The 25876-nt window shown below is 50.0% G+C and overlaps 1 protein-coding gene across 2 annotated transcripts; it reads right to left on the bottom strand.

Annotated features, from left to right (window-relative positions):
• Positions 1-852: 852 nt before the first annotated feature.
• ADGRG5 (adhesion G protein-coupled receptor G5) lies at positions 853-22780 on the bottom strand. 2 transcript variants are annotated; one of them, XM_033127138.1, is made up of 12 exons: positions 22662-22780; positions 13771-13872; positions 13465-13543; positions 12645-12801; positions 11918-12028; positions 11119-11235; positions 9797-9949; positions 8924-9045; positions 8400-8668; positions 7346-7463; positions 4863-5140; positions 853-4488 (listed from the first exon to the last, which is right to left on the bottom strand). In XM_033127138.1, exons 2-12 carry the CDS (start codon positions 13832-13834, stop codon positions 4388-4390), a joined length of 1569 nt encoding a protein of 522 aa, XP_032983029.1. In that variant the 5' UTR covers positions 13835-13872; positions 22662-22780; the 3' UTR covers positions 853-4387. The 2 variants fall into 2 exon arrangements, with proteins under 2 accessions (XP_032983029.1, XP_032983030.1); XM_033127139.1 differs by lacking the exon at positions 11119-11235.
• Between the last annotated feature and the right edge of the window lie 3096 nt (positions 22781-25876).

Here is a 25876-nt window from a genome sequence, read left to right as displayed (position 1 = left end):
TCGATTTGCATTTCCCTAAAGGTCAGCGGTGTTGAGCATCTTTTCATGTGCTTATTGGCCAATCATATATCTTCTTTGGAAAAATGTCTATTCAAGTTCTTTGCCCTTTTTCGAAGCGGGTTGTCTGATTTTTCTGTGGTTGACTTTTCTGAGTTCGCTCTATATTCTGGATATTAATTCCTATTCAGACATATGATTGGCATATTCTCTCCCATTCTGTGGGTTGCCTTTTTACTATGCGGACAGTGTCTTTTGATGCACAAAACTTTTTAATTTTCATGAAGTCCAATTTGTCTGCTTTTCCTTTTGTTACCTGTACCTTGGTGTCGTATCCCCTGGGAGTATGAATCTGTTGCTTCTTTTTGCGGCTGTAACTCATGGTAACTCGCATTCTTGTGACTTGGCAAGTTTTGTATGCAAGCGCATCAGTCCCTCTTACTCTGTGAGGCTCCTCCTGGCCTGACGTAGTAAAGTGTTTCTCCTCATTGAGTTTACTTCTGCTCCTGCCAGTAGCAAGTGCACCCTAAGTCAGGGCTCCCTCAGCTCCCTCAAGAGCTTTTCTCAGAACAGACACAACTTTCCATCTTCCCTGCCCCCAGCTCTCCCAGAGGTCACTACCACCGCATGGCAAAATCTCTACAGGACTCTGGCCTTGGGACCAGCTCGCCCTCCAGGCACCCAGCCTGTTCAGGCCAACTCTGTGACACTCTCTTGCTCCTCCAACTCCAGCAGCCCTGGGTTCCTCTCCCGTGCTCCTCTGCTGACCACTTTATCTTCTCACCCGCCTCTATTTTTCTTCATAGTACATGTCACCACCCATCATCTCATATTTATTTGTTAAATTTCTTGTATGATACCCTCCCCACACCAGAATAAGACTTGTTCATTTACATATCCTCAGCAGCTGGGGGAGTTCCTGGAATATGATGAGCGCTTACGTGATGGATAAATGAATGAATGAACAAAGGAGGCATAGTACCTGCCCCCCAAATGCTCTCAGTCTGGCAGCTGAGACAAACAGGGATGCAGACAGTCGTCATACAGAGAAATAACTACAGTCATGGGGGAAGGGCAGGGGTGGTGGAGCCCAGAGAACGCTCCATTCTAGACTTTGGAAGTCAGGGACAGCTTCCTAGTCCAGGCACAGGGGGCGGTGGTGAGAGGGGAAGGGAGGACAGTGAAGGGTGCAAAGCTGAGATCTTAAGGTTGGGTTGTCACCTTTCCACCAATGAAAGGGCTGAAGAACAGTGTTCCAGACAAAGTGTACACCTTGTGCCAAGGCCTGGAGGTGAGAAAGGATATGTTCGGGGAAATGAAAGTAGTTTAATGTGGCAGGATGGAGGAGGATGTGGAAGGAATGGTGGGGGATGGGCTGAGAAGTGGACACAGGCCGGACCCCCCAGGGCCTTTCGAGCTCTTGCAGGGAATTCGACAACGAGGAGGGGAGGGTGTGGAAGGGTTCCGGCAGGGAAGGACCTGCTCAGGCTGCAGGATGGAAAATTCCCTCTGGCCTCTGAATAAAGCTTGGACTGGGAGGGGGGGGGCAGGGAGGCCCGTGAGGAGGCTCTGCAGGGGTGCAGGCTGGTTCTGGGCCGGGGTCATGGATGGGGAGCACCATGAGGCAGACCCCTTGGGAGTTCTGGTGGTGATTTTGCCTTTCTGAAATAACAGCAACAAAGCATTGTAGAAACTTCTAGTGTGTGTTCCCTCTGGTTTCTACTCGTCATCCTTCAGCAAGTGCCTCCTTGGAGTCCCTGGCCCTGAGCAGGGGCTCCCCGATACCACCACTCCATCTTCCCACTAGTCTGGAAGCCCCCCTGTGAGCTGGGCCAGGCCAGGACCACGCTGGGAGCGAGGGGAGGGCAAGGAGGCCCAGCCCCCACATCCGGGTGGGGAATTTCCTGGAAGTTGTCCCAGCCCAGAGCCTGGACCCCAATGGGGCTTAACTCTACATGCCTGGAACTGTTTCTTGCAACCACCAGACCCATTCTGTGTCACTGCGGCCACATCCTCCCTTGGGTAGCCCTGGGCTTGGTAGGGTCTAAGAGACCAGGCCCAGGTTGGGGGTGAGAAAAGAGGTCCCAGGCAAGTCTCTGCTTCACTGGGCTGCCAACCCATCCTAAGCCACCACTCCCCAGAGCTGCCCAAGACAGAGGTTAGAGATTCCCATGATCCCTAGCACCCTCATTAGCATGAGGGCCCACCCAAGGCCTGGGGAACCTGGTACAAGTCAAGGCTGGGTTAAACCATGGGGACTGGCTAGGGGTTCACATCACCTTGTTAGTGGTGAGGGGACACTCTGCCTGGAGTTGGAGTGAGAAAGACACTTTCTCTGTGGGAAAATTGGAGAGATTTCATAGAAGATGTGATCAATGAGTTATCAGGAATTTAAATAGATCAGAGCTGGGGTGGCCGGTCAGCTCAGTTGGTTACAGCATGGTGCTAATAACACCAAGGTTGCTGGTTCGATCCCCACTTGTGAGCTGTGCCCTCCTTAAAAAAGAAAAAAAGAATAGATCAGGGGATCGGGGAATTGAGAGGAGAGGGGCCATGTGGCAACAGCACGGCAGCTGAACTGTGTAGGGAACATTCCTAAAGTGGCCAAAGTCCAGCAAGGCTGGAGCAGAGGCCACTCTGGGAAAAGGGGGAGAGGAGGTGGCCAAGCTGAGTGGCCATAGGATGTACCCAGGGAGGAGCTGGGTTTGTGATGTTGAGCAGACCTGGGCCTGGGGCTTAGATGGGTGGGCCTCTGAGACTCAGCTGACACTGTTAATAATAACAGCAAAAATACGAATGATAATAATAACCACTGCTTGAGCACTTACTGTGCTAAGCCTCTGTATACGGATTATTTTGTTTACCCTTCAAAATAAATATTACTATTACCCCTATTTACAGATGGAAAAACTAAGGCCGAGAGAGGTTGAGTGGCTTGTCCACAGTCACATAGCTAGCAAGTGGCAGAGCTGGCATTTGAGCCCAGGCACTCTGGTTCCAGAACCTGCACCACTCACCACGTAGTGAAGGGCTATTTGCATCAAGAAGTGAACAGAGGGCATAACACAAGGGATCCAGTCCCAATTCCCTCCAGGTACCGTTCAAAGTCATTAAAATCTGTCTCACGGCCTGGAGCAGGGCCCTGAGAGCCAATCCCAGCCCACTACTCTAGTGCCAGGTATGGCCTGAGAGCAAGACCCCAAGAGCCAGAAGCTGTGTTGGGAAAAGAGAAATGGCCATAAAAACAGTGCTGGCATTCCTCCTGCCGGTCACTCAGCAGGCGCAGTCCTGGAGGCAGGGCCTCTCCATCTGTTGTATCATATCCACAGAGGAGGGACCACAGCATTTCCAAGACAGTTTTGAGCCAAAAGCCTCTGAGCACAGACCAACAGCGCCCCCTGGTGTGTATCCCGGGAAGGCTCTGGCCTCACTGGTCTCCCTCTTCGTCTGACGGGTCAAGCAAAGGCAATGATGATTCTCTGCAACGGCGGCCTGAGCTTGTATTTAGAACTCATACCCTCACGCCTACCAAGGAAAACTCAACCCAAGGAAATATCAAATAGCCGGGACACTGAGGCTCAGCTGGCTCAGATGGAGGGGAAAGGGGTGCGCCCCCCCTACCCCTGGAAGGCCCCAGTCACTGGTCTAAATGGCCAAGAGAGTTTTGAGAGCACTGGAGGAAGGAGGAGTCTCTGGGGAGGAACAGACCTCCCGATCTTTGTGAAAGGTGGCCTTGGAGTTGGAGTCATCATAATTTTGTGGTGGGAGGTTGTCAAAAGAAAAGAGGTCTCAGGCATAGGCTGGTAAGTTCTCAAACACTGGCTGGGTCTCTAAGCACTGGCCTGTGGCCAGGGTGTGACCAGAAGCAAGGGGGCAGGGCCCAGCAGGCTGGCCGTGTCCCTCCCCCCCCACCCCCAGCAGGCAGGTGCAGTCAATGGGGCCCACTCTGACTCTCTCCCTCCCTGGTTCTATTCAAGCCTCACAAAGTTTGGGCTAGGTAGGACCAGAGCCATCTGGCGTATGTCAAAAATGTGAGGGTCCCTGAGAAATGACAGGCCAAGGTCATACAGTAGGACTCAGAGCCAAGCTTTGAAACATGGTCTCCTGACTCCCAGACCAGTGCTCTGCCATAGGCCTTGCTGGCCAGGTAGGCCCCGATACCGGAGTGAAGTTTCCACCCCCCTCGTGGGGTTGGACCTGCCCAGAGCAGAATGCCAGGGGAGGCCGAGCAAAATCCTCTTCTCTGGGTCCAGAGAAGCCATGGAGGTGGAAAGCCTTGGAAGGCACACTGGCTGGTGTCCAGCAGCTGGTGACACCTTCTCCGGTGGAAGCCAGTGCCTCGTCTGCAGGCAGCCAAAGAGGCTGGCGGTTCCGGGCCAGGAGGTCCAGACTACTGCATTGTCTGGGAGGAGCTGCATGCCTCCATCTTTGTCTCCACCTCTGCCTCTGAGTGGCATCTCTGGGAACAAAACCACAGGAAGAGGAAGAACCCTGCAAGCAAAAGGTTGGTCAGTGGGAGCATCCCAGGAGCAGCGTGGGGCCTTTCCCACAATCCGGAGACCTCTTTAGGTGGGGTGAGTTGGGCCTCCCTGAGGCCTAGGAGTAATTTTCAGCATCCCTTCCTGTTAGAGGCCAGAAGGGCAGAGCGAAGGAGCAGGAGGACCTGGCCACCGCTAGCCCACAGGGTGCCTTTGCAGACCGCAGGGCGGCACCCCTTCCTCTGGGGGATGTGGCCCTAATCAGCTTGTCAGAGATCTGGAGTTCAAGCCCCAAGTCACCCCCTGGACAGGAAGCCCTTCAGTAGTAAACATCTACCAGGAGTGCGCAGCCCCAGGGGCTTCCTCCAGGGCAACCACAGGACCCACCATAGAACGAGTTGAAGATGGTGAAGAGGAAGAGCTGGGGCAGCAGAAAGACACCAAAGGAGAAGAAGGCCAAGGCCCAGGTGGTGCCCAGCAGCACGGTGAGGCCCAGCACGGTGACAGTGTCCCGACAGGCCCGAGTGCCCAGCGCCTTCTCCCGCACCTTCAGCCTGTGCAGTGTCCGCAGCACCCAGGCCAGCACCACCAGGTTGAAAAGGGATGTGAGGCCACCATAGCCCATGACCAGGACGCTGTGCGCCTCGGGGCTCCGCACCCAGCATCTGCAGGGGAGGAGCAAAGTGCCAGGGTTGGTGTGGCTCCCAAGGCCAGGGGAAGCCACGCGCTCGTGGGCCCCTGGACTCCCTCTTGAACCCTGTTCGGTCCCTGTCTCAGACCTGTTGTTTCTCGCCTGATTGCACACATGGTGAAGTCCTAGTTCTGGCTCACCAGCCAGACCGCCACAATACACGCAACCTGCCACCTCTGCCCCCTGTCTGCAGCCCCTGCATGCTTCCTTTCCAGCCCTTTGCCTCCCCAAGACGCCTTCAAGGCAGGTGTCTCCTTTTCCCCAGTCAGACACCATGTCACATGCTTTCCCTGGATTAGCCCATTCAATCTTCATGATGACCCTCTGAGACAGGTATATAATCACCGCCAACCTACAGATGAGGAAACTGAGGCTCGGGCTTAGGGATGCACACTAGTAAGAGGCAAAGGGGGGACTTGAAGCCCTGTGGTCTGAGCCAAGAGCCTGTGCCCCTGATCGGGCTCCTGCCACTAGTCACAAGGGTCCTTGAATGTCATTTTTGGGTTTCATCGAAGTTCATGAGTGTGGTCGTGGGTCATTCCTTTTCACCACCAGACCACTGTCTCGCAAGGGTGGCTCTACCACGTCGATGAATCCAGTGTCCTGCCGGTGGGCATCGGAGTTATTTTCAAGGGTTTTTTAAATTGCTGTTTGTGAGTAGGAATACATATATATGTCACCTCACACCTGCCAGAATGGCTGTTTTCAAAAAGACAAGAAATAACAAGTGTTAGCCAGGATGTGGAGGAAAAGGAACACTGGTGCACTGTTGGTGGGAATATAAATAGGTGCAGCCACTAAGGAAACAGTAGGGAGGTTCCTCAAACACTTTAAAATAGAACTACCATATGATCCAGCAATTCCACTTCTGGGTATTTATCCAAAACAAACAAACAAGAAAAACCCAGAAACACGACTTGCAAAGACATATGCACCTCCACATTCACTGCAGTATTATTTACAATAGCCAAGATATGGAGGCAACTTAAGTGTCTATTAATGGATGAAAGGACGACAGATGACGTACACAGTTGAGGGGAGAGAGGGAAGTGAGGAAGACTTGAGAGAAGGGAGCTCTTCCTGTCCCATGGAATTGTCACTTTAGTTCTTTTGTCCACATTGCATATTGTATAATAAAATACATGTTTGAAGAGTCCTAAGTCATATGTTCTCAAAAAAACCAACCCGACCCTCACAGTGAGAGGAATTAACCCCAGCTCACACCCACTGCGGACATTGCCCAGAGCTCTCACTTCCAGGAAGCCAAGAGGGGCAGTGCTTGGAGGCCAAGCTCTGCAGCCAGCCTGCCTGCAACCAAGTCCCAGCTCTGCCATTGACCAGCTGGGTCTCCTGGGGCAGGGGTCTTACACTGTCTGTGCCTCAGTTTCCCTAACTAAACAAGGGCTGACAGTAGGACCTACTTCTTGTTGCGAGGATTAAATGGACTAATACACAAAGCCTGCCACAGAGTCAGACCTCAGTGGTCTTGAGCTTGTTCAGCCAAGCAAGGGAACAATGGCCAACTGCTGGTGATGGGTCCACAGAGGTTTATGAAGCTATTCTCTGCGTTGGCTGTTAAGAGACTTTTCATAACAAGAAAAAGGTAATGTCCTAGGGCACAGGAAGAGGCAGCAGAGTCTGTCCTCCAGACCCCTCTGCTGCCTCTCCTTCTACCCGCCCCCTGCCCATGCTGAGCCTGGTCCCTGGGCTGTCCCAGCCCCCAGAGAACTCTCTTCCCTGACAAGGAGGGATTGAGGGATGGCAGTCCATGCCAGGCATAAGCAGGAGGAACCGGAGCCTGAGGGAATGAAACAAGATGGTGGGAATGGAGGACACCCAGGCTCAGGCTGAGGCCACAGCAGGGCCTGAGAGCGGGGCCGGCAGCTGTGCCTTGCCAGGAGCCAGAGGCCTTGGAGACCTGTGAGCAGGCGCTGGAGTCCATGCCACAGCTTCCTAGAGTTAGCCAGCCTAGAACTCCAGCCTGCTCTGCAGGAGACCTTGGGGATCCAGCAGAAGGGGTATGGCAAAGTCCCCTGGAAGCCGGCCCCTGTCTAAGCAGTAGCCCACTACCGGCCCCACAGCCAGTGCCCTGCATGCAGGACATCCTATTGAGAGCCCCAGGGCCCAGTGGCTCTTCTGCCAGAGCCAGGGAAACTGCCCCAGCCCTGCATGCACTCACATGGATACGTTCTGGAAGCCCGTGCCGTTTCCCTGGCGGTCGAAGATCGGGATTGCATGGCGGCCATAGGCTGAGCTCTTGATGGCAAGGAGGAGCAGCATCAGAAAGGCCGGGACCCCTGAGGAGTGGGACAGAGGCTCAGCATCTGCCAGGACACTCCAGGGACGGGCTGGACATGGGTCCCAGGCGCTGCTGAAACAGACTTCTACTGGACAAGAGGGGTTAGGAAAAGAGACTGTTCTGAGCCCCCCAGCTCCTGTGAGCCAGCTTCAGAGCAACTGCCCTAGTGGTCTTAGAGAAAGTTGCTCTCCAAAGTGATGTGATTGAGGGCTCTAGGGTGGGACAGTAATGGCAGCAGTAGTTGTCACACTGAGGAAGTGGTGGCTGGGAGATAACAGGAGACAGCTTGGGGAACTGATGAGGAAACAGATAATAAAGGGAGGGGCTAGGATGGTGGCAGAGATAACAATGATGGTGGGGCCAGAGACCGTGGTGAAGACAAAGGTGAAGATGGTGTTGATGATGGAGGTGGTGCGGGGGATGTAGTGAAAGTGGTGGTGGAGGTGGTGGTGGCGTTGGAGGTAGAGGTGGTGGAGGTGCTGATGGAGGTGGTGGTGGCGTTGGAAGTAGAGGTGGTGGAGGTGCTGATGGAGGTGGTGGTGGCGTTGGAAGTAGAGGTGGTGGAGGTGCTGATGGAGGTGGTGGCGGCGTTGGAGGTGGAGGTGGTGGAGGTGCTGATGGAGGTGGTGGTGGCGTTGGAGGTAGAGGTGATGATAAGAATAACGTAGGACGTGGTAGTGGGTGTTGGCAGGGATGATGACCAGTGGTCGTGGCAGTAGTCACGGCTGCCTCTCCTTCTACCCGCCCCCTGCACATGCTGAGCTGGTCCCTGGGCTGTCCCAGCCCCTAGAGAACTCTCTTCTCTGATGAGGAAGGGCTGGCAGTGCCATACTAGGCACAAGCAGAGAAAGCAGAAGAGAAAGAGAAGGGTTGGCAGGGACAGGTACCCTGTCCAGCTGGAAGTCTCAGGAAGCTAGAAGGGCAGGAGGCTTACCCCAGCCCACTGCACCGAGCTTGAGCATGTATCTGCGGATGTAAATGTTGTAGACACGCCCCAGGAGAAGGTAGAGGTTGAAGCCTTCAATGGCCATCCAGGTGAGGCAGCTGAGCAGCGCGTAGTGCAGGATGGCAGCCAGCGCCGTGCATGCTGACTCGGGCACGCTGGGCATGGCCAGTACGGGGCTCAGCAGGAAGGTGACATTCAGGAGCAGCACGGCGGTGTGCAAGTTCATGTGGATGTGTGTTGTGGAGTCACTCTGCTTCCTGCGGGTGGGAGCATGGCCCTCCATGGCCTGGGGGCATCACACCAGCAGCACCACCCCCTGGGCTCATAGACACACAGTGATGGGGACCCAGGGGGCAGGGACCCAATAGCAGCCACGCGGTGAGGCTTGTCTCCTGCCTCCTGGCCTCCACCCTCCGGAGAAGCCCACGCCACTCTGGGAGACCACGTGGGGAAGAAGGAAGGGTGCCGAGAAGCAGTGAGTGGGCAGGCTTGGCAGCAGGGCAGGGGAGTACCTGGCATGGAAGTGCAGCAGGATAGTGAGCAAGGAGGCCATGATGGAGACGCTGCAGCCCACGATGGAGATGTACGTGAGAGGCGCCAGCAACTCTGCAGGTATCGGGGCTGGGGAGATTTGCTGTGGGAGGAAGGGTGGCTAGAGGCTGGAAGCATGGAAATGCCTCCCACCCAGGCTCGATTGGAGAGATGTGCCAAGACCCCAGCTCCAAGCCCCACCCCACCACCCCCACCCCCACAATACTCACCATAGTCTTGGCTTGATAAAAGCCATGGCAGACACAGTGGCTTCTTCGCTCCCAACTCCCATCTCCCTTTCCTCTATGAGACCTCCCCTTCCTCTATGAGAACGTCCCCTCCCGCCCTCTCTATGCACGTGACTGGAATCAACACTTCTCCCACTGTGTGGACAGGTGCAGCAGACCTAGCCAGTCAGAGCCCTCCCTCCTCATGCCCACAGAGCTTGATTAAGGCCGGTGGGAGGGACTCAATTATAAGATTTGGGCTGGCAAAATTGGGGAAGAGACGCTCTCGTTCTACTGGCCCAAATGCCAGTAGGAGGTGAGCCTGGACGTGCTGGCAGCCGTCTTATGATCTCAGGGGGAGATCCTGTCTGTGGGCTAAGCCAGCACAAAGCCAACACAATTGAGAGACAGAGATAAAGTTCTTTCTTTACCTGATACTTCGGGCTCTGCCTGAAGTCTAACCCAGCCTTTTCAGGAATATAAGCCCATGTATTTCTTTTCTTCCCCCCTAAACCCAGCTGAGTTGGATTTTCTGTCCCTGGCACCAGACTTTGCCTTCCTCCTCTGTCCTGAGCAGGGGCCTCCCGCATCTCTCACCCCCCTCACCCAGAATGGGTGCGCACATACCATGAGAACAGCAAAGTAGCTCAGGTGATTGCAGTGGCACAGCACCTGTGAAGGTGAGGGCTGTTCTGTACTGCAGCCCTCAGGGCTCCAGACGCCCCAGCGGTGCTTGCTGGCTCCCTCCTTCCAGAAGACACAGGTCACTGAGTAGCCTGCCTAAGGAGAGATACTGGAGTTGGGTGCATCCAAGGGGTGCAGGGGAGGGTCATGAATCGGGGTCTGGAAACTGTGGGGGCCAAAGGGGACTCCACTACACCCTCGTCAACATTTTACCAGGCACTGGCTGGGCTTTGCCATCAGGCTGACCCAAATTCTAGCCTCACCTACACACGGACCCTGAGAACGACTTGGGCAAGTCACAAAGCTTCTCTGAGTCTCATTTGAGGCAGTGCCATGGAAAATCACGAAGGAAGGGACAGGGACACTGAGACCTTAGAGGACATGTTGGATTTCAACAGAAGTGGAGCAAAAACATTCCAGGTGAAGGTAACTGCAGGGCAAAGGCCCAGAGGAATGGAAGTGAAGGATGATGGTGAAATTGAGAGTGTAGAGGAGAGGGTGATGGGAAGATAGGGCCAGAGCGTAGAGACTGGACTTTTCAGGAATACCAGACAGAAGAGCAGAGGCACCAGGGCTTATGCCCACCCCACAGCCCTTTTCCCTTCTTTGGCTATCAGCATCTGCACTTCCCTTGAGGACCCACCCCCCACCCCCAAGGGCAGGTCAGATGAATCCAGCCTGGTCCCTGGGCCATGCATCCCAGGCCGGGCCAATCCACACCCTCCATCCCCCTGGGCACAGTGATGGTTCAGGGATGGACACGTGACCTAGCTGGACCCTTAGGGACTACATTCTGGGACCCTGGTTTGCACTGGCGAAAAAAAGCCTGCTGAGAAGAGGGGAGGGCAGTCTAGTTCTTCAGCTGCCATCTTGCCACAGAGTGAGAGCCAAGGCAGGAAACCATTGCTGAGAGACAGAGCGAGACTGAGTGATTACGGTGTCGTATCAGCCCCTGGATCCAGCCGTGCCTGAAGCTGAAAGAGCCCTGAACATTTCATATACACGAGCCAATACATTCCCTTTCACACTGAAGGTGGCTGGAGCTGGTTTTCTATCTTTTGCAACTTAAAGAATCCTGACTAATGCAGTGAGTAAATGTTCCTCTCTCTTATTTCTTTGGCAGGAATTTTCAAAATGTGATGGATTTAAAATAGTTTGTGTCCAAGATAGTTGCACAGGTTTGGGTTTGGTCAAACCAATAATGTTGAACAGGACAGCCACGAAGGGGAAGCGGTGGGGTGGAAAGGGAGCTGCCCCCCCAGTACCAGGCTTTGGTTGTGCCAGAAACTGATGTTGATCATTTCTGTGAGGTTGTTCACGTGTCCATGGCCCAGCTGGGCCCCCAGGACGTAGTTATTGAGCAGAGATGCATTGATGTCATTCTGGAAGGGCAACAGAAGAAGAGCTGACTGGCGAGGACACAAGGAGACCCTGGACCAGGTCCCAGAGCCCCCTTCTCCAGCCCCTCCTCCCTGGATGAGAACAAGCAGCATGACTTCATGTGTATGACGTGGGCCAACCTGGAAAGCTGTTTTCTCACCACCACCACCACCATCCCCACCCCACCCCCGCTCCACCTCCCATCTGGTTAATGGATTCCAGCCTCGTGCTTTCAAGGCCAAGGTTAAAAGGCATTTTCTCCAGAAGAACCTCCTGGGCTGCTCACTGGGAACAACCCCGACCCCACCCTGACTCATACATCACTTTGCATCTCTATGGTCATAATCAACCTTGAGATAAAATGAAGTCTCTAAGGTCCTAGTGTAGTTGTCAAGGTGGAGAGTTCTCTGAGGACAGGGATCCTGTGACCTTCTTGTCTGTGTCATCCATAGTGTCATACACATACATGTAGGTTTCCCTAAGTCACACGTGCACATTGGAATTGTACACCCACCATTCTGCTAAAACTGGCGCCCAGAGAGGGGCACTGGCTGGCTCAGGTTGCACAATGGGCTAGTCCACTGATACTGGTCCCCACCCAGAGTCCAGGCAATGGCACGGATGCCTGCATCGCCCCCAGGAAGGGGCCAGTGCCTGCCCTCATGGGCCCACCATGGCTCTGACCTGGAAAAAGCGGGCAGTGAAGAAGTAGATACAGATGAGACGCAGATCCCTGGGGCGGGTCCTACAGGTCTCCCGGGTCAGCTCAGCGGGGAACTGCATGGCGTGCCGGGCCTGCACAGGGCCAAAGACAGGCTGAGCCTGGTGTCCGAGGCCTCCAGACCGGCCCCAACACCTTCTCTGGCCCCCACTCCCTGTGAAGCCCTCCGGCTTACCCTGGCATTTCCTTCCCCTCCTCGGGGCCTTCACCTACAGAAACCTACTCCCTGGCTGCACCTCCTCCCACACTCCTCGAGATCCAGGTCTTCTCGCTAGCTGCTCCAGCTTTGAATTTGGGTTATTTACCTCACCCAACTCAGCCCCAGGGGTATGGAGTGTCAGCCCCCAGCACCCGGGCATTCAGCAGGAATCACACCAGGCTCTTCAAAGGAGCCCAGATTCCCTGGCCTCTCCCACGGCCACCACCCCTGCCCCTCCATGGGCCTGCAAACACATGAAGAGAATGCTGACCTTGAGGGGCCACAAAGCACCCTCGTTTCTCTCATTCACATGAGGAACATCAGCCCCATTTACGGAAAAGGCAACTCACTTGTACAGTAATACCCGGATTTGGAAAGGGGGTGTAGGGCAGGGAGGGCAGTGGAACCTGGGGAAAGTTCAGACCTTAAACCCCTAGAGGATTTCTGGGGTGGAGGTACTGGCCAGTCCCCATCCTTTGATCGCCTCTGACCTGGGGAACAGGCTTCAGGGCCTCACTGTTCAGCGAGAGGCCGGCAAAGTCACAGCCCAGTTTGAAGACCAGCGCCTGAATGGTGGATGTCTGCAAGGTGAGGTTGGAGCCCTGGAAGCTGGCATTCAGCAGTCTATTCTCCAGACCACGGATGTACCTGAAGGCAAGAGAAATGACCATAGCCCAGAGTAGGGGTGGGGCCAGAAGGGCTCCAGACAGCCTGGGAAGGCAGGCTCTCCCCGCCGCCTTATCGCTGTCACTCCCACCTCTGTACCTTCGCATACACAGTGTCCCTGGCACACTCTTATATCCCCATCCCACTCATCCCATTCTTCTGATTAACTCTTGTTCAGGTCCCAGTTTGTTGACACCTCCTCCAGGAAGCCTTCCTTGGCTGTTCCCTGCTGACTGAGTGAAGTGCTCCCATAGTGCCTGGCTTCCCTAGCCAATCATCAGCATTCGCCTCTCATTCAGAGCTGCTTGGCCTTTGGGTCACAAATCCTGGAGAGGCCACCCTGAGTTTTGGAGCCCCTTCCAAAAAAAAAAATGCACAGAGATTCATGATTCTGCAGCTGGTTTCATGGATTCCATGGTTAAGGTTTCCCATCCAGACAGTAAACAAGATGAGGGTAGAGAGACATATCTATCCTGCATCTCCAGAGGTCAGTGTCAGGCACACAGTAGGGACTCACTAAATGCATGTTGAATAAATGAATTAATGGTCTACACTAGACCAACCCTGGACCACTGACTCAATGTGCAAGCTGGGGGTGGGAGGCACAGCTGACACTAGTCAGGCCAGGAGGGACATGCAACTCACTCAGCAAAGGAAATCGAGATCCGTTTCATGTGCGACCTCTCCATTGTCTCCATCCAGTGCAGGGATTCTTCGGATGCCTCTGTGGGAGTGAGTCAGAGCCCCACCTCAGACTCTGTCTGCAGCTGCCCTCTAGCCCTGGCCTCTGGGCCATCCACTCCAGCCTGGGCCTACTAATTCACTGTGCTGCTTCCCCAGGAGGCCTAAATGCCCCCTTTCAATCTCCCGTGGTTTGAGGCCTCCCCCTTTCATATCACAACTGGGGGCCTGAGCTAGGATTACCCCTGCAGCTCAGCAGAGCCCTCTTACCTGCTGTTCCACTCTGAGCAGTCACAAGACACAGACAGAGAAAAAGGGCTGCACAGTAATCCATGTTCTATGCCAGGTCTCCTCCAAGGATGAGGTCCCGCCCTGGAAAACGCGGTGCTGTTATCATCATGGTCAAAGAGTGACCTCTAACTTCTAGGCGTCTGGCATGTTCCCAGGGTAGGACACATACAGCACATTAGTTGATCCTCGTTACTCCTGCATTTCACAGATGAGGAAACTGAGGCTCAGAGAGCAAGAGGTCTTGCTTTGCTTGAGGCTGCCTGAAGCCAGGTCTCTGTGACTCCAAAATCCTTGACCATTTAGTAACACCTGCCATTAGCAGCTTTGCCACCCTCCCAAATTGTGGTCTCTCTGGGGGGGCTTCCCCAAGGCCCTGACTTCACCTAGGGAGAAGTTGCTTGGAAGCAAGCAACATGTTACCTTGTGCTACCCTTCATTACCGCACCATGTGACTTCGGGCAAGGATCTGGCCCTCTCTGCCAGATCCTCTCATTTTCCTTGGTTTTAAAATAAACTAATAACCTTCTGCTTAACGACAGTAAAGTTAGATCTACTCACTGAAACTCCAAGAAAATGAGAGTGAGGGAATAAAAGTAGACATCAAACCACAAAGACAGAACAGTGGGAAAGAAGACAACAGCAGATGAGTGATGTCAGCAAACCTTTGGAGCTACAAAGCAGGTTGCCACCGTATGATACATTTAGCAGACCTAAAAAGTTGAACCAAAGTGCTGCCGTGGGGAGAGAGATGGAGAAGTTGGGGGAAAGGGAACACGGAGAAGTCAGCTAGTTCAAGCCTCACACCCTTGAAGGCAATTGAGAACATGCAGGAACCCCTAAAGGCAAGGAGGAGGGCGAGGCTAAAAACGGGGGATTGGTTTTGAGTCTCCAGGATGGAGATCTCGAAGGATAAAAGGAAGAGCATACACAGACTATCTGGCAAGCTTAAACATCTGAAAAAATTCTTGTGAGAAATGCCCTATAAAAAGCTTGCAAATGAAAAATAAAAACAAGCAAGTTATTTCAGAAAAGAAAATGGAATCTTGCTACACAAATTGACTTAATAGGGGATAAAATGTATATTGGTCATAACGAAAGCATTAAATAGGAGATTTATTTTTTAATTGTGTAAAGACCATATTAAAATGATTTCGACTTTCATTTACAATGTAGAGAGCCACAAGAGAACATCATTCCCATCTTGACAATAGAAAAAGCCAAATAAGGTACAAAATTAATTTCCGAGCCCTTTAGAGAGCTGAAGTCACAAGGTAACCAAGTAAACTGATTTCCAACAGCCAATAAGCCCTTCAAGGACAAATCGTTTCCCTTTTCACAGAACACAGGAGGAAGACGTAATTGCCACAAAAGCAGGAGAAAAGAAAACTGATATCTTAATGAATTCTTAAAGGTTGTATGTGAACTAGAGTGACAATTTAGAACCCCTGGGAGCCCCGGATACGAGGAGAGTATGTTTCTTCCCACAGTTTTCTACTGGGTGTTCATGAGAATGACTGGGGTAGGGCAGAGGTCTGAGAGAGCCCCCAAGGTGACATAGACAGGCAGGACCTGCCAAAGTCTAAGAGTGGAGCAGGAGTACCAGGAGAAGCCATCTGAGCTCTGGGCCACGCATGAGTACAAAAAGGTGACTGGCTGAAGCTACAGACAGACATCTGCCTGGCCTTCCTCTGACATGACACCCTTATCCCACAGGCCCCTGACCTGCTACCAGGCAAAGGTCTGCCACCTCTGATGGAGAAACCCATAGTATAGAGAAGATGAAAAACCCACCTACCCCCAACCCTGCACTGACACTAAGCAAAAGCCATCTGCCACTGGCAAGGAGCGGGAAACCCAGGATTTTGCACTGATATAAAACAGAGGGCTTCTGCAGAAAAGACAGGAACCTCACTCACACCCAAGACACCCCCACTCACACATCAATACAAGACAGAGTTTGAGTCCCATGGGGTAAAGGACAGGAAGTCTGCCTGCGCTTTAGCACCTGCTCTGAATGAGAGGCAGGAGTTGTCACTGGAGATGAATCAAAAAAGCTAAAAAAGCTCCACTCCTGGAGCTCAGGTACACGGCTTCCTAAGACTGAGGCTAGAGAAAGAGAACAAAGAATTCACAAAACTTGCACCAAACACCAGTAACAGCAGTCTACTACTGGAAGAGGGGCTAGAACACAAAGTGAGACTCCCTCTGTGTTGCATGCATGCAAAGCTGAGAGTGGACAACAACACTGAGAAAATCCCTGTGGGACTCAAGGCCTAACAGTAAACACATAGTAGTAGCAGTCCACCACTGGAGAAATGTGAAGCCTGTGGTGCAGAGAAGGTTAACTATGGCAACAACAAAACCTAAACTGAAATCAACAAAGACTAGATTGATTCAATGGCCTATACTAAAGCCATAACATAAGAAATATGACCATTTCTAAGTATAAATATCATTTACCTCACTCACTACTGTTCTTTTATACACAATGCCCACTATTTAATCAAAGATTCTCTCTCTTTCTCTCTCTCTCTCTCTTTTTCACACACACACACACACACACACACACACACTCAAAATCAAGAAAAAAACAAGACTCATTGTGAAGAGATAAAAGAGGCAATAGAACCAGACCCATAGATGGCCAAAATGTTGGAACTATCAGATAGGGACTTTAAGATAACTATGATGAATATGTTAAAGGATGTAGTGGAAAAGGTGGACTTCCAAGAACAGATGGGAAATTTCAGGAGAGCAATAGAAACTTAGAAGAGTCAAGTAGAAATGAAAAACGCAATATCAGTGATAAAGAATTTCTTCAATGGATTAATCAGCAACCCAGACATAGCAAAGTAATCAGTGAACTTGAATATAGAGCAATATAAATTATCTAAATTGAAACACAAAGAGTAAAAAGAGTAAAAAATTTTTTTAAGTGAATACCCAAGAACTGTGGGACAAGAGCAAATGGTTGAATATACCTGCAATGAGAGTCTCAGAGGGAAGAAAAAGAACAAAGAAATATTTGAAGAAATAATGGCCAAAAATTTTCCAACATTAATGAAAAACAACAAGCCAAAGATCCAAGAAACTCAGCAACACTCAGTGGGTTAAATAAAAAGAAAAACACATCTAGACACACCATAGTCAAACTGCTACAAAACCAAAGACTAAGGAAATCTTGAAGGCAGATGGAGGAAAAAAGATTAAGCTGCTGATACAGGCAACACATGAATGAATCTCAAAATCATTCTGCTAAGTGAAAGAACCCAGATACAAAGGACCATATGATTCCACTTCTGTGATCTTCCAGAAAATCAAAAACCATAGTGTTAGAAAACAGATTACTAGTAGTTGCCAAGGGGGGGATAAAAGGTACTGACTACAAAAGAACAGAAGGCAACTTCTCAGGGTAACAGAAACATTCTACATCTTCATTGTGATAAGTGTTTATACATGCCTGTATACATTTGTCAAATCTCATTAAATCACTCTCCAAAAGGGTGAGTTTTATTGTATGTAAAGTATACCTCTATAAACAGACTTCAGAAAATCAAAACAAAAATAGACTGAGAGGATGGAGAAGAAAAGGAAAGGGGAAGGGAGGACAGGAGAACTAATCTTCTTCCTTTTGTGAGGGCCAAAGTCACAGACTCACAGAGCTTCAAGGTGGCAGAACTCAATGGTGGTGGCAGAGGGAAGTATAGTTAAGATCATGGGCTTTAATGTTTCTACCATTGGATTTGCAAAGACCTGAAATACGCTAACGCCCAGTGAAAGACAGGCACTTTCCACTCCTTGTGGGTGTGTCAAGAGTATAACTTTTCCAAGGGAACTGGTTGATGATTCGTACCAACTTTTCATTCTGAAAATCCTCTGACCCAGAAAACTCATTTTTACGAATTTATCCTATGGAAATAATAAGGCAAGCCAGGAATATATACTCAGAAAGGCATTTATAATACCATTGTTAATCATAAACAAAAAAGGAAAACTATGTAAATGTCCATCAATAGAGGAATAGTTAAATAAATTACAGTTCAACGCCACTGTGGAAAACAGTTTGGCAGTTTCTTATAAAACTAACCATGCACCTACCATATGACCCAGCCGTAGCACTTTGGGGCATTTATCCTAGAGAAGTGAAAACTCATGTTGACACAAAAACCTATACACGAACACCATAACAGCTTTGATCACTGTAGCCCCAAACCGGAAATGATCCCAATGTCTGTTCAATGAGTAAATTAAACAAACTGGGGTACATCCATGCCGTGAAATACAAGTCAGCAGTTGAAAAAAAACTATTGATACATACAACTTGGATGGGTCTCTAGAGAATTAAGCTGACTAAAACAAACAAAAAAAAACAAAATAAAACTAAAAACACCAGTCTCAAAATGTTGCATAGTGTCTGTGGGGACAGAGTCCCAGAGAGCAGTTTCCAGGCTCTCGGCCTCACATGGAAAGGCGCTGGCTCAGGTAGTAAATGGCCATCAACTGTGATCAAATGGCCATCAGCTGTGGCTAGTTGGCCGTCAGCTGTAACCAGTGAGCCATTGGCCACTAATATAACTGCCGTGGCTACGCTAGCAGAAAATGGGACTAGCAAGAAGATGGTGGCTAAGCTGGCAAGCGCGGACTGCAGTTAGCACGGCGGAGTGCAGTGGCGGGTTGCAGAGAAGTGGATGGCAGGTTGCAGATAGTGTGGACCCTGCTTCCTGTGTCTCCAACCCAGCCACCAGCGAGACTATAGTGTTATGACTCCCCTCTCTATGGCTCCGTGGGTGTTCCTTTTTGGCCTCGCCACATCCTGTGTTCTTATGTGGGGAGCGGGACCAGAGATCCCACGTGACTCCCTGCACGACACTGTCTGATTCAATTTAGATAACATTCTTGAAATAACAACATTATAGAGATGGAGAACAGACTAGTGGTCACCAAGGGTTAGGGAGGACAGGTGTGTGTCTGTAAAAGGGAGGGAGCCTTGTAGTGATGGGACAGTTCTGTACCTGGATCATGGGTCTGGTTACAAGAATTACACGTCATAAAATTGCACAGAACTAAACACACACACACACACACACACGAGTGCATATAAAACTGATGAAATCTGAATAAAGTCTGTAAATTGTACCAAAGTCAGTCTCCTAGTTTTGATATTGTACTATAGATTTGATATTGTATATAGGCAAGATATCACCATCGGAGAAAACTGGGTAAAGTGTACACAAAACCTTTCTATATAATTTTTTGCAGCCTCCTGTGAATTTATCATTTTTTAAAAAGTAAACGTTAGAAACATACAATACAATGGATTCCCATTTCACTCTTAAAAATTATGATGTAGTTATCCACATAAAAGGAGAACAGCATATCATTGAGTGGAAAGAACAGGCTGAAAATAACACCCATAATATAATCACATTTCTGGAAAATTATGTTTATATGCATGTTTCAGCCTATGACGATATCTAGAAGAGTGGTCGCCAATATGCTAATAATGTTATTTGGGGAGAGAGGTTTCTTTACTTTTTTTTTTATGTTTTCTGTATTGTTTGAATTTTCTTCAACAAACATGGATGAGTATTACCTTCACAACAGAAAAGCAAAAAAAAATTTTCCCCCTTCTTCAGCCCGTGGCAGCTCACGGCAGCCCACGCCAACCTCCGGCTGCTCACGCCAGCCCAGTCCAGGGAGAGCTGTTGTTCACAATCTTAGCTGTAGAGGGCGCTGCTCACTGGCCCATGTGGGAATCGAACCGACGACCTCGCCTGTTGGGAGCGTGGCGGCGCTCCAACCACCTGAGCCATTGGGCCGGCCCAAAAAACTAAATTTTAATGCTTGGGATTTTTTTAATGCTCCAAATGACAATTTATCATTATGGAAAAAATAATAAGGACATATTGCTTCAAAAAAATAAGGGATGTTGCAAAACAATGGAACCCAAAGCTTATAAAAATATAAGAAATCATATTTTTATAGACACGAAATCTGGACAATGCACATCAAGGCATGAGCAGTGGTCACTTCTGGGGATGAGATTATGGGCCCATTGGTTTTGCTGGTCTGTATTTTCTAGGCTTACCCCATGCATTCCTCAATTTTAATTTACTCTTCAGATAGTTTAGAGAGTTCTATCTTCCAAATATAAACAATAAATAAATACAGACGGTATACAATGCCAAGCTTCTGTTCCTCCTGTGTCACCCAACTACTCGGTTCCCAGTTAGCCACTCCCAGGGAACCACTGCTATTAGTGTGCTGTGTATCTTCCCGAACTTCTTCATACAAATAGAAGCAGATATGAGTTCCCCCATTTTGTTATTTTTTTAAAGTAGCATATTCTCTATACTGTTCTGTACTTTGTTTTTTGTTTTTTTTTCACTTAAAAATACACCTTGGAGAGCTTTCCATACTAGTACCTAGAGCTTCCACCTTTTTTTTTTGACAACTGCGTGGTGTAATTGTAGGGATAAAGCGTAAGTTATTTAACCAGACCCTTGTTCAGAGCCATTTGTGTCAGTTCCAGTCTTTGGCTCTTGCAAACAATGCCGCTTTACTTACCCTTTCTCATATGGACAAGTTCATCATCTGTCTGTTTTTATACTGGGTTAGACTTGCCCCTATCAACTTTTAGAAACACTTTCCCTAATGGGAAACTCAGTTCTCCCTTGATTATTTGACTTGTAAATTTTTTCCTGGTTAGTCATTTGCCTTTTGACATTACAAATGGCCTTTTTGCCATATGGAAGTATACATAATTTTTATGTAATTTTTATGCCATATGGAAGTATACATAATTTTTATGTAATTTTTATGTAAAAATTACCAGTATTTTCTCTTTCAGCTTCTGGATTTTGACTCAGAGCTAGGAAGGCCTTCTCCACTCCAGCATTATGAAGGAATTCTCGCCTAAGTGTCTTCTAGTACTTTTAAGGTTTCATTTTTTACATCAGATCTCCAGTCCATTTGCATTGGCCCTGGAGACAGTGTTGAGATATGGATTCAATTTTTTTCATCCATTTGTCTTCACATTATTTATTAATATATGCATTCATTTTAAAAGAGAAGAGAGACTTTGGAGTTATGGAGTGCTGGGTTCTTATTCACTTGACTACTCTGTTATTTATTTGGCTGTGCTACCTTGGGCAATTCATTTACCCTCCCTGAACCTCAGAGAAGAGATGAGGGAAAAGGTTTGAAAGGAAGCCACTGAATAAAACCACTTGAAATGTTTCAGGTGAGAACACTGAGGACATGATAGTACAGAAAAAGACCTTGGGCCATCTTGTCCACCCTCTCACGATATGAATGGGGAAACTGAGGCCCAGGCAGTGGTTTGGATTTTACCTCCAGGGTCTAGACCCTAAGGCGGGGTCACAGGCAGACACAGAGGGAAAACTCCAACCCCACCACCCAGCTGAGGAAATCAGGCCAAAGCAGAAGTGACACTCTCCAGGCACTCCATGTAGAAGCTGTGGTTCCCTCCCCCTTTCCCACGGGTAAACCACCATCTTCACTTCTACTTATAGCCTTCAACATCACTGTCCCCATCCCTCAAGAGGTCACCACCCATTGTGACTCCATATCCTTGGCCATTTCCATCATGCCATCACCCTGCAACCCCTTATTTAGGGCCCTTGGGAAACAGGACTCCCTGACTTGATTTCCAAAATGATTCCGATTGAGTGTGGGGAAACTAAATACCACACAGGAGTGTGCCTAGGGTTCTAAGCATCCCGGTTGTCAAACTGGGACTCAAGCCCAGGGCTCCAGACGCCCAGTCAAGGGCTCTGCCCGCTGCACCCAGCCTCCCAAAGGTGGCTGGGTGGCTGAGCTGCTGTGTGGACAAGTAAGACCATACTTAAGCCCATAGAGAGATGAGGAGACATTCAGAGCACAGAACAGAGCCTTTGGAAGCTGCAAACTTAATAACCACTTCCAATATTCAGTGCCTGGGCTGCGACACTGGGCAAGACTCTTGACTGCTCTGTGCTTCGGGTTTCCTCATCTGTAAAATGAGGCCAATGAGACCTATTCGCCAGGGAGAAAGACTCAAACAATCGTTTCCATGGCCTCCACTCCCGGGAATTGGGGCCTGTCCTGAAGTCCTTGGCCAGGAATACATCTGCCGGCATACCCCTTCAGCTCACCCTCTCCCCAACAGTAGTACAAGGGCCTGCTGAGCCACCTGCACTCCTTTGTGGGGCACCACTGCCCCTGCCAAACACAAGCTGGAGCTCCACCTCTGGCCTCACCCTGACCTGGGTGAGGACTGACCCTGTGATCTCTGCAGGAAGCCTTGACAGGTGCTATTATTAGCCCATTTCACAGGTAGGAAAGCCCAACACGGTGTCTGAGAGCAAGCCAGCACATGAGTCGTTTCCCTGAGATACACTGTCCCCAGAATCCAATTCAGGTCACTGAGAGAAACTGCACCTGCTCCAGTTTGCCCAGCACAAACTCTGTACCAGGCCCTCACCCCTGTCACCCGAGGTGCAAGTTACTGGACTAGCCCCATTTCACAGATGAGAAAACTGAAGTCCAGAAAACAAAGGTCCAGTAACTTGCCCTAGGCCACATGCGAGGGAGCTAAGATCTGAACCGAGCCCCTAACCACCCCTTAATTTAAATTGCCTTTTTTCAAAAACATAGATCTCTACATTCTCTAAGATTTTAAGTTGCCACTAGGAACCCAGAAACTGATGAATGGAATGAAGGTGGGTCCCCAGATTGCTGCTCGTGGGATGTCCCAAGCCCAGCACCCGCCTGGGCAGAGACATGCCCAGTGCCTGCTGGGGAACCTGCAGAGAAGGACAGAGAGCTGGGGGAGTGGGGAATAGAGACAGAGGCCCAGAGGGGCTGACCTGTTTAGCAGCTGCTGTCTGCCTGCTGTCCAGCTGCCATCTTCAGGAAGAAGGGGAAGTCAGAAAGCTCTGTGCTGCAGGCAGCCTCTGCTCTGTACACCCCACACCCGCACACCACACTCTCACTTCACTTCTTCTTTGACCTACAGCAGCTTTTTTGCTTCCTCTGAGCTGATAGCCACACCCAGCTCACCCCCTTGATCTCAACCCCCGGGCCGTAGCAGGCAGAGGTGCTTTGTGTCAGTGGGGAGAGGGAGGAGGGCTGGCCAACATGGCACCCTGCTGGGCTCAAGACCCATCTCAGCTCTGCACCCTTGGGCAAGAGATATCACCTCTCTGGGCCTCAGTTTCCCCATCTGTAGGAAAGGGAGAATGATCCCTGCCTGACCTCAGACAGATCGATGAGACTGATGATGGCTAGGACCTCACGCAAGGACTGAGTCAGATGACCGGGGATCAAATACCAGGCCAACCATTTATGAGCCGGGTGACTTTGGGCAAGTGACTAAAACTGAAACCTGTTTCCACTCTGTAAAATGGAGATGACAGCACCACCTCATTGGGGGTGGTGAGTGGCTTATAAAAGGCAATGCTGCAAAGTCACTGGAAGTTCTACATAAAGCCTTCATGTTTCACAGGTGGGGGGCCTGAGTCCTGGAGAAGACAAAGGCTGGGCCCAGAGTTAAGGGACTCACTGGGAGCAGAGCTCAGAAATGTGGCCAGAACAATGGGACTGGGAGGCTCGCCAGCTTCTCCTGGAGCCAGGAGTCTGGACAAGCCTGTCCTACACCAGCCACTTCCTCCACAGAACCCTAAGGCACAGAGGGAGGTGTCTGTGTGTGTTGGTGAGGAAACAGCGTGCTCTCTCTTATCCAGGCTCCATCCAGACTCCTTGGGAAAATTCTGACTCAAGAATGTGCTCCGCTACCCCTGGGGGTGGGATGGGAGTGCAGCAAAAAGGAGAAAGCAGGCAGGTCCCAACATGGTCTCTTCTCTGCCCCCACCCCAGGGACCTTCCAGCATCAGCCCAACCACAGCCCACAGGCGGCCTCTGTGGGAAGGGGGAGAGGAGCTGTTTCTTGGTGGGCAGGGAGATTTCAGGGGAGCATAGGCCCCTCCCATCCCAGCTGCAGTGCAAAGGCTTTGCAGCCTGTGCTCCTGTGTCCTGACACCTTAAACACACTCCCGCTGGGTGACTTGGGTAAGCCCTTGCCCTTCTCTGCACATTGGTTTTCTGTGAACACCCTCCAGATCTTGACCTCGATGTCCTTCCTTTCTGAGATCTCTCGGCCACATCTAGGCTTGCAACACCAACAGCCTTCTTCTCTAGCCTATCTATAAGCCAAGGCGGCTCCTCTCGCAGTCCACATGCCAGAACTCTGCCAAGATACACCTAGCTCAAAAGCCAGCAGTGGCGCCCTACTGCCTTGGTGCTGTAGCCCCATCTAAACTCTACTTCCACCCAGTTCTGGATGTGCTTGCCATATTCAGACCCTCCTCCCTGCTCGGTCCCAGCTGTAACACACACATACTTGGGCAGCAATCCAGCTCCTCTCCATCCCTCAGGGCTCCTGCCTCCTCTGGGAAGGCTTCCCTGACTCCAGCTCCCCTATAAATATTCCAGATGCTTTAGCTTTAAGAGGCATGCCAGTCCCTGGTTCAGTCCCCTGGACCAGAAGAGGGCAGGCCACCTCCCACTCCTCAGCCCTGGGAGAGCCACGAGGCAGCCCTAGTGAAATGTTTCCATGTGGGGCTACTCACACTGGTGATCTCTTACAGGACGTTAGACAAACCCAGTCACACCTTGTAATAATCGTTTACTTTTCTCAGTTCTGCTTACATATAGGAGAAGCCTCTGTTTAGAGCTAAATTGTCTCTAACCCCGCCCTATCACTGCCTTATGCCCTTTTTCTCATTCTTCAAACTTTTATAGGACATAGAAAACAGGACATCTTATTTTTAATGATTTTTTTTATTGTGGCAAAATACGCATAACATAAAGTTTACCGTTTTAACCTTTTGTAGGGTACAATTCAGTGGCATTAAGAACATCCATTCACACTGATGAGCAGCCATCAGCGCCATCCATCTCCAGAACTTTTCTATCTTCCCAGACTGAAAATCGGACCCCATTAAACACAACTCCCCATTCCCCCTCTCCCAGCCCCAGAAACCACCATTCTATTTTCTGTCTCTGTGGATTTTGACTACTCTAGGTACCTCATATCAGCGGAATCATACAATAGTTGTCCTTTGTGACTGGCATATTTCACTTAGCATAATGTCTTCAAGGTTCATCCATACTGCAGCATGTGTCAAAATTTCCTTCCTTTTTAAGGCTGAATAATACTCCCTTGAATGTATTGACCACTTTTTGTTTATCCATTTGTCTACCAACAGACATGGGCTGCTTCTACCTTTTGACAATTGCGAATAATGCTGCTACGCACAAGGGTGTACATATTATGTCCCTTTTTAACAAAGAGAAAGTTTCTAGCTAGATTAATGATATTCTTTACATAACATTTATTTTTATGATTTGTCTTCTAGTTATGCCAACTAATACAGATTTCCTATTCCTAAAATACACGCACATTCTAAAAAAAGTGAAATGGGGGCTGACCCCGTGGCTCAGGGTGTTGGAGCTCCATGCTCCTAACTCCGAAGGCTGCCGGTTCGATTCAACCACAAGGTTGCCGGTTCAGCTCCTCGAGTCCCGCAAAGGATGGTGGGCTGTGCCCCCTGCAACTAAGATTGAACACGGCACCTTGAGCTGAGCTGCCACTGAGCTCCCGGATGGCTCAGTTGGTTGGAGCGCAGGCTCTCAACCACAAGGTTGCCAGTTCGATTCCTCGACTCCCGCAAGGGATGGCAACTGGCAACGGCAACAGCAACTGGACCTGGAGCTGAGCTGCGCCCTCCACAACTAAGACTGAAAGGACAACTTGAAGCTGAACAACACCCTCCACAACTAAGATTGAAAGGACAACAACTTGACTTGGGAAAAAAAAAGTCCCAGAAGTACACACTGTTCCCCAATAAAGTCCTGTTCCCCTTCCCCAATAAAATCTTTAAAAATAATAATAATAATAATAAAATAAAAAAAGTGAAATGATTTAAAGAAAAACATTTAGTAAACAATGGCACAAGTGCTATGCGTTGATGGCAAAAAGTGGTAACAGAGATACAGGACTGAGAAGTGTGGGAAACACTGA

This window comes from Rhinolophus ferrumequinum, chromosome 15, assembly GCF_004115265.2.
Source record: "Rhinolophus ferrumequinum isolate MPI-CBG mRhiFer1 chromosome 15, mRhiFer1_v1.p, whole genome shotgun sequence".
NCBI classification, from domain to species: Eukaryota; Metazoa; Chordata; class Mammalia; order Chiroptera; family Rhinolophidae; genus Rhinolophus; species Rhinolophus ferrumequinum.
Note: the sequence above shows the minus strand (reverse complement) of the source record. Positions and strands in the feature narration are given on the sequence as shown.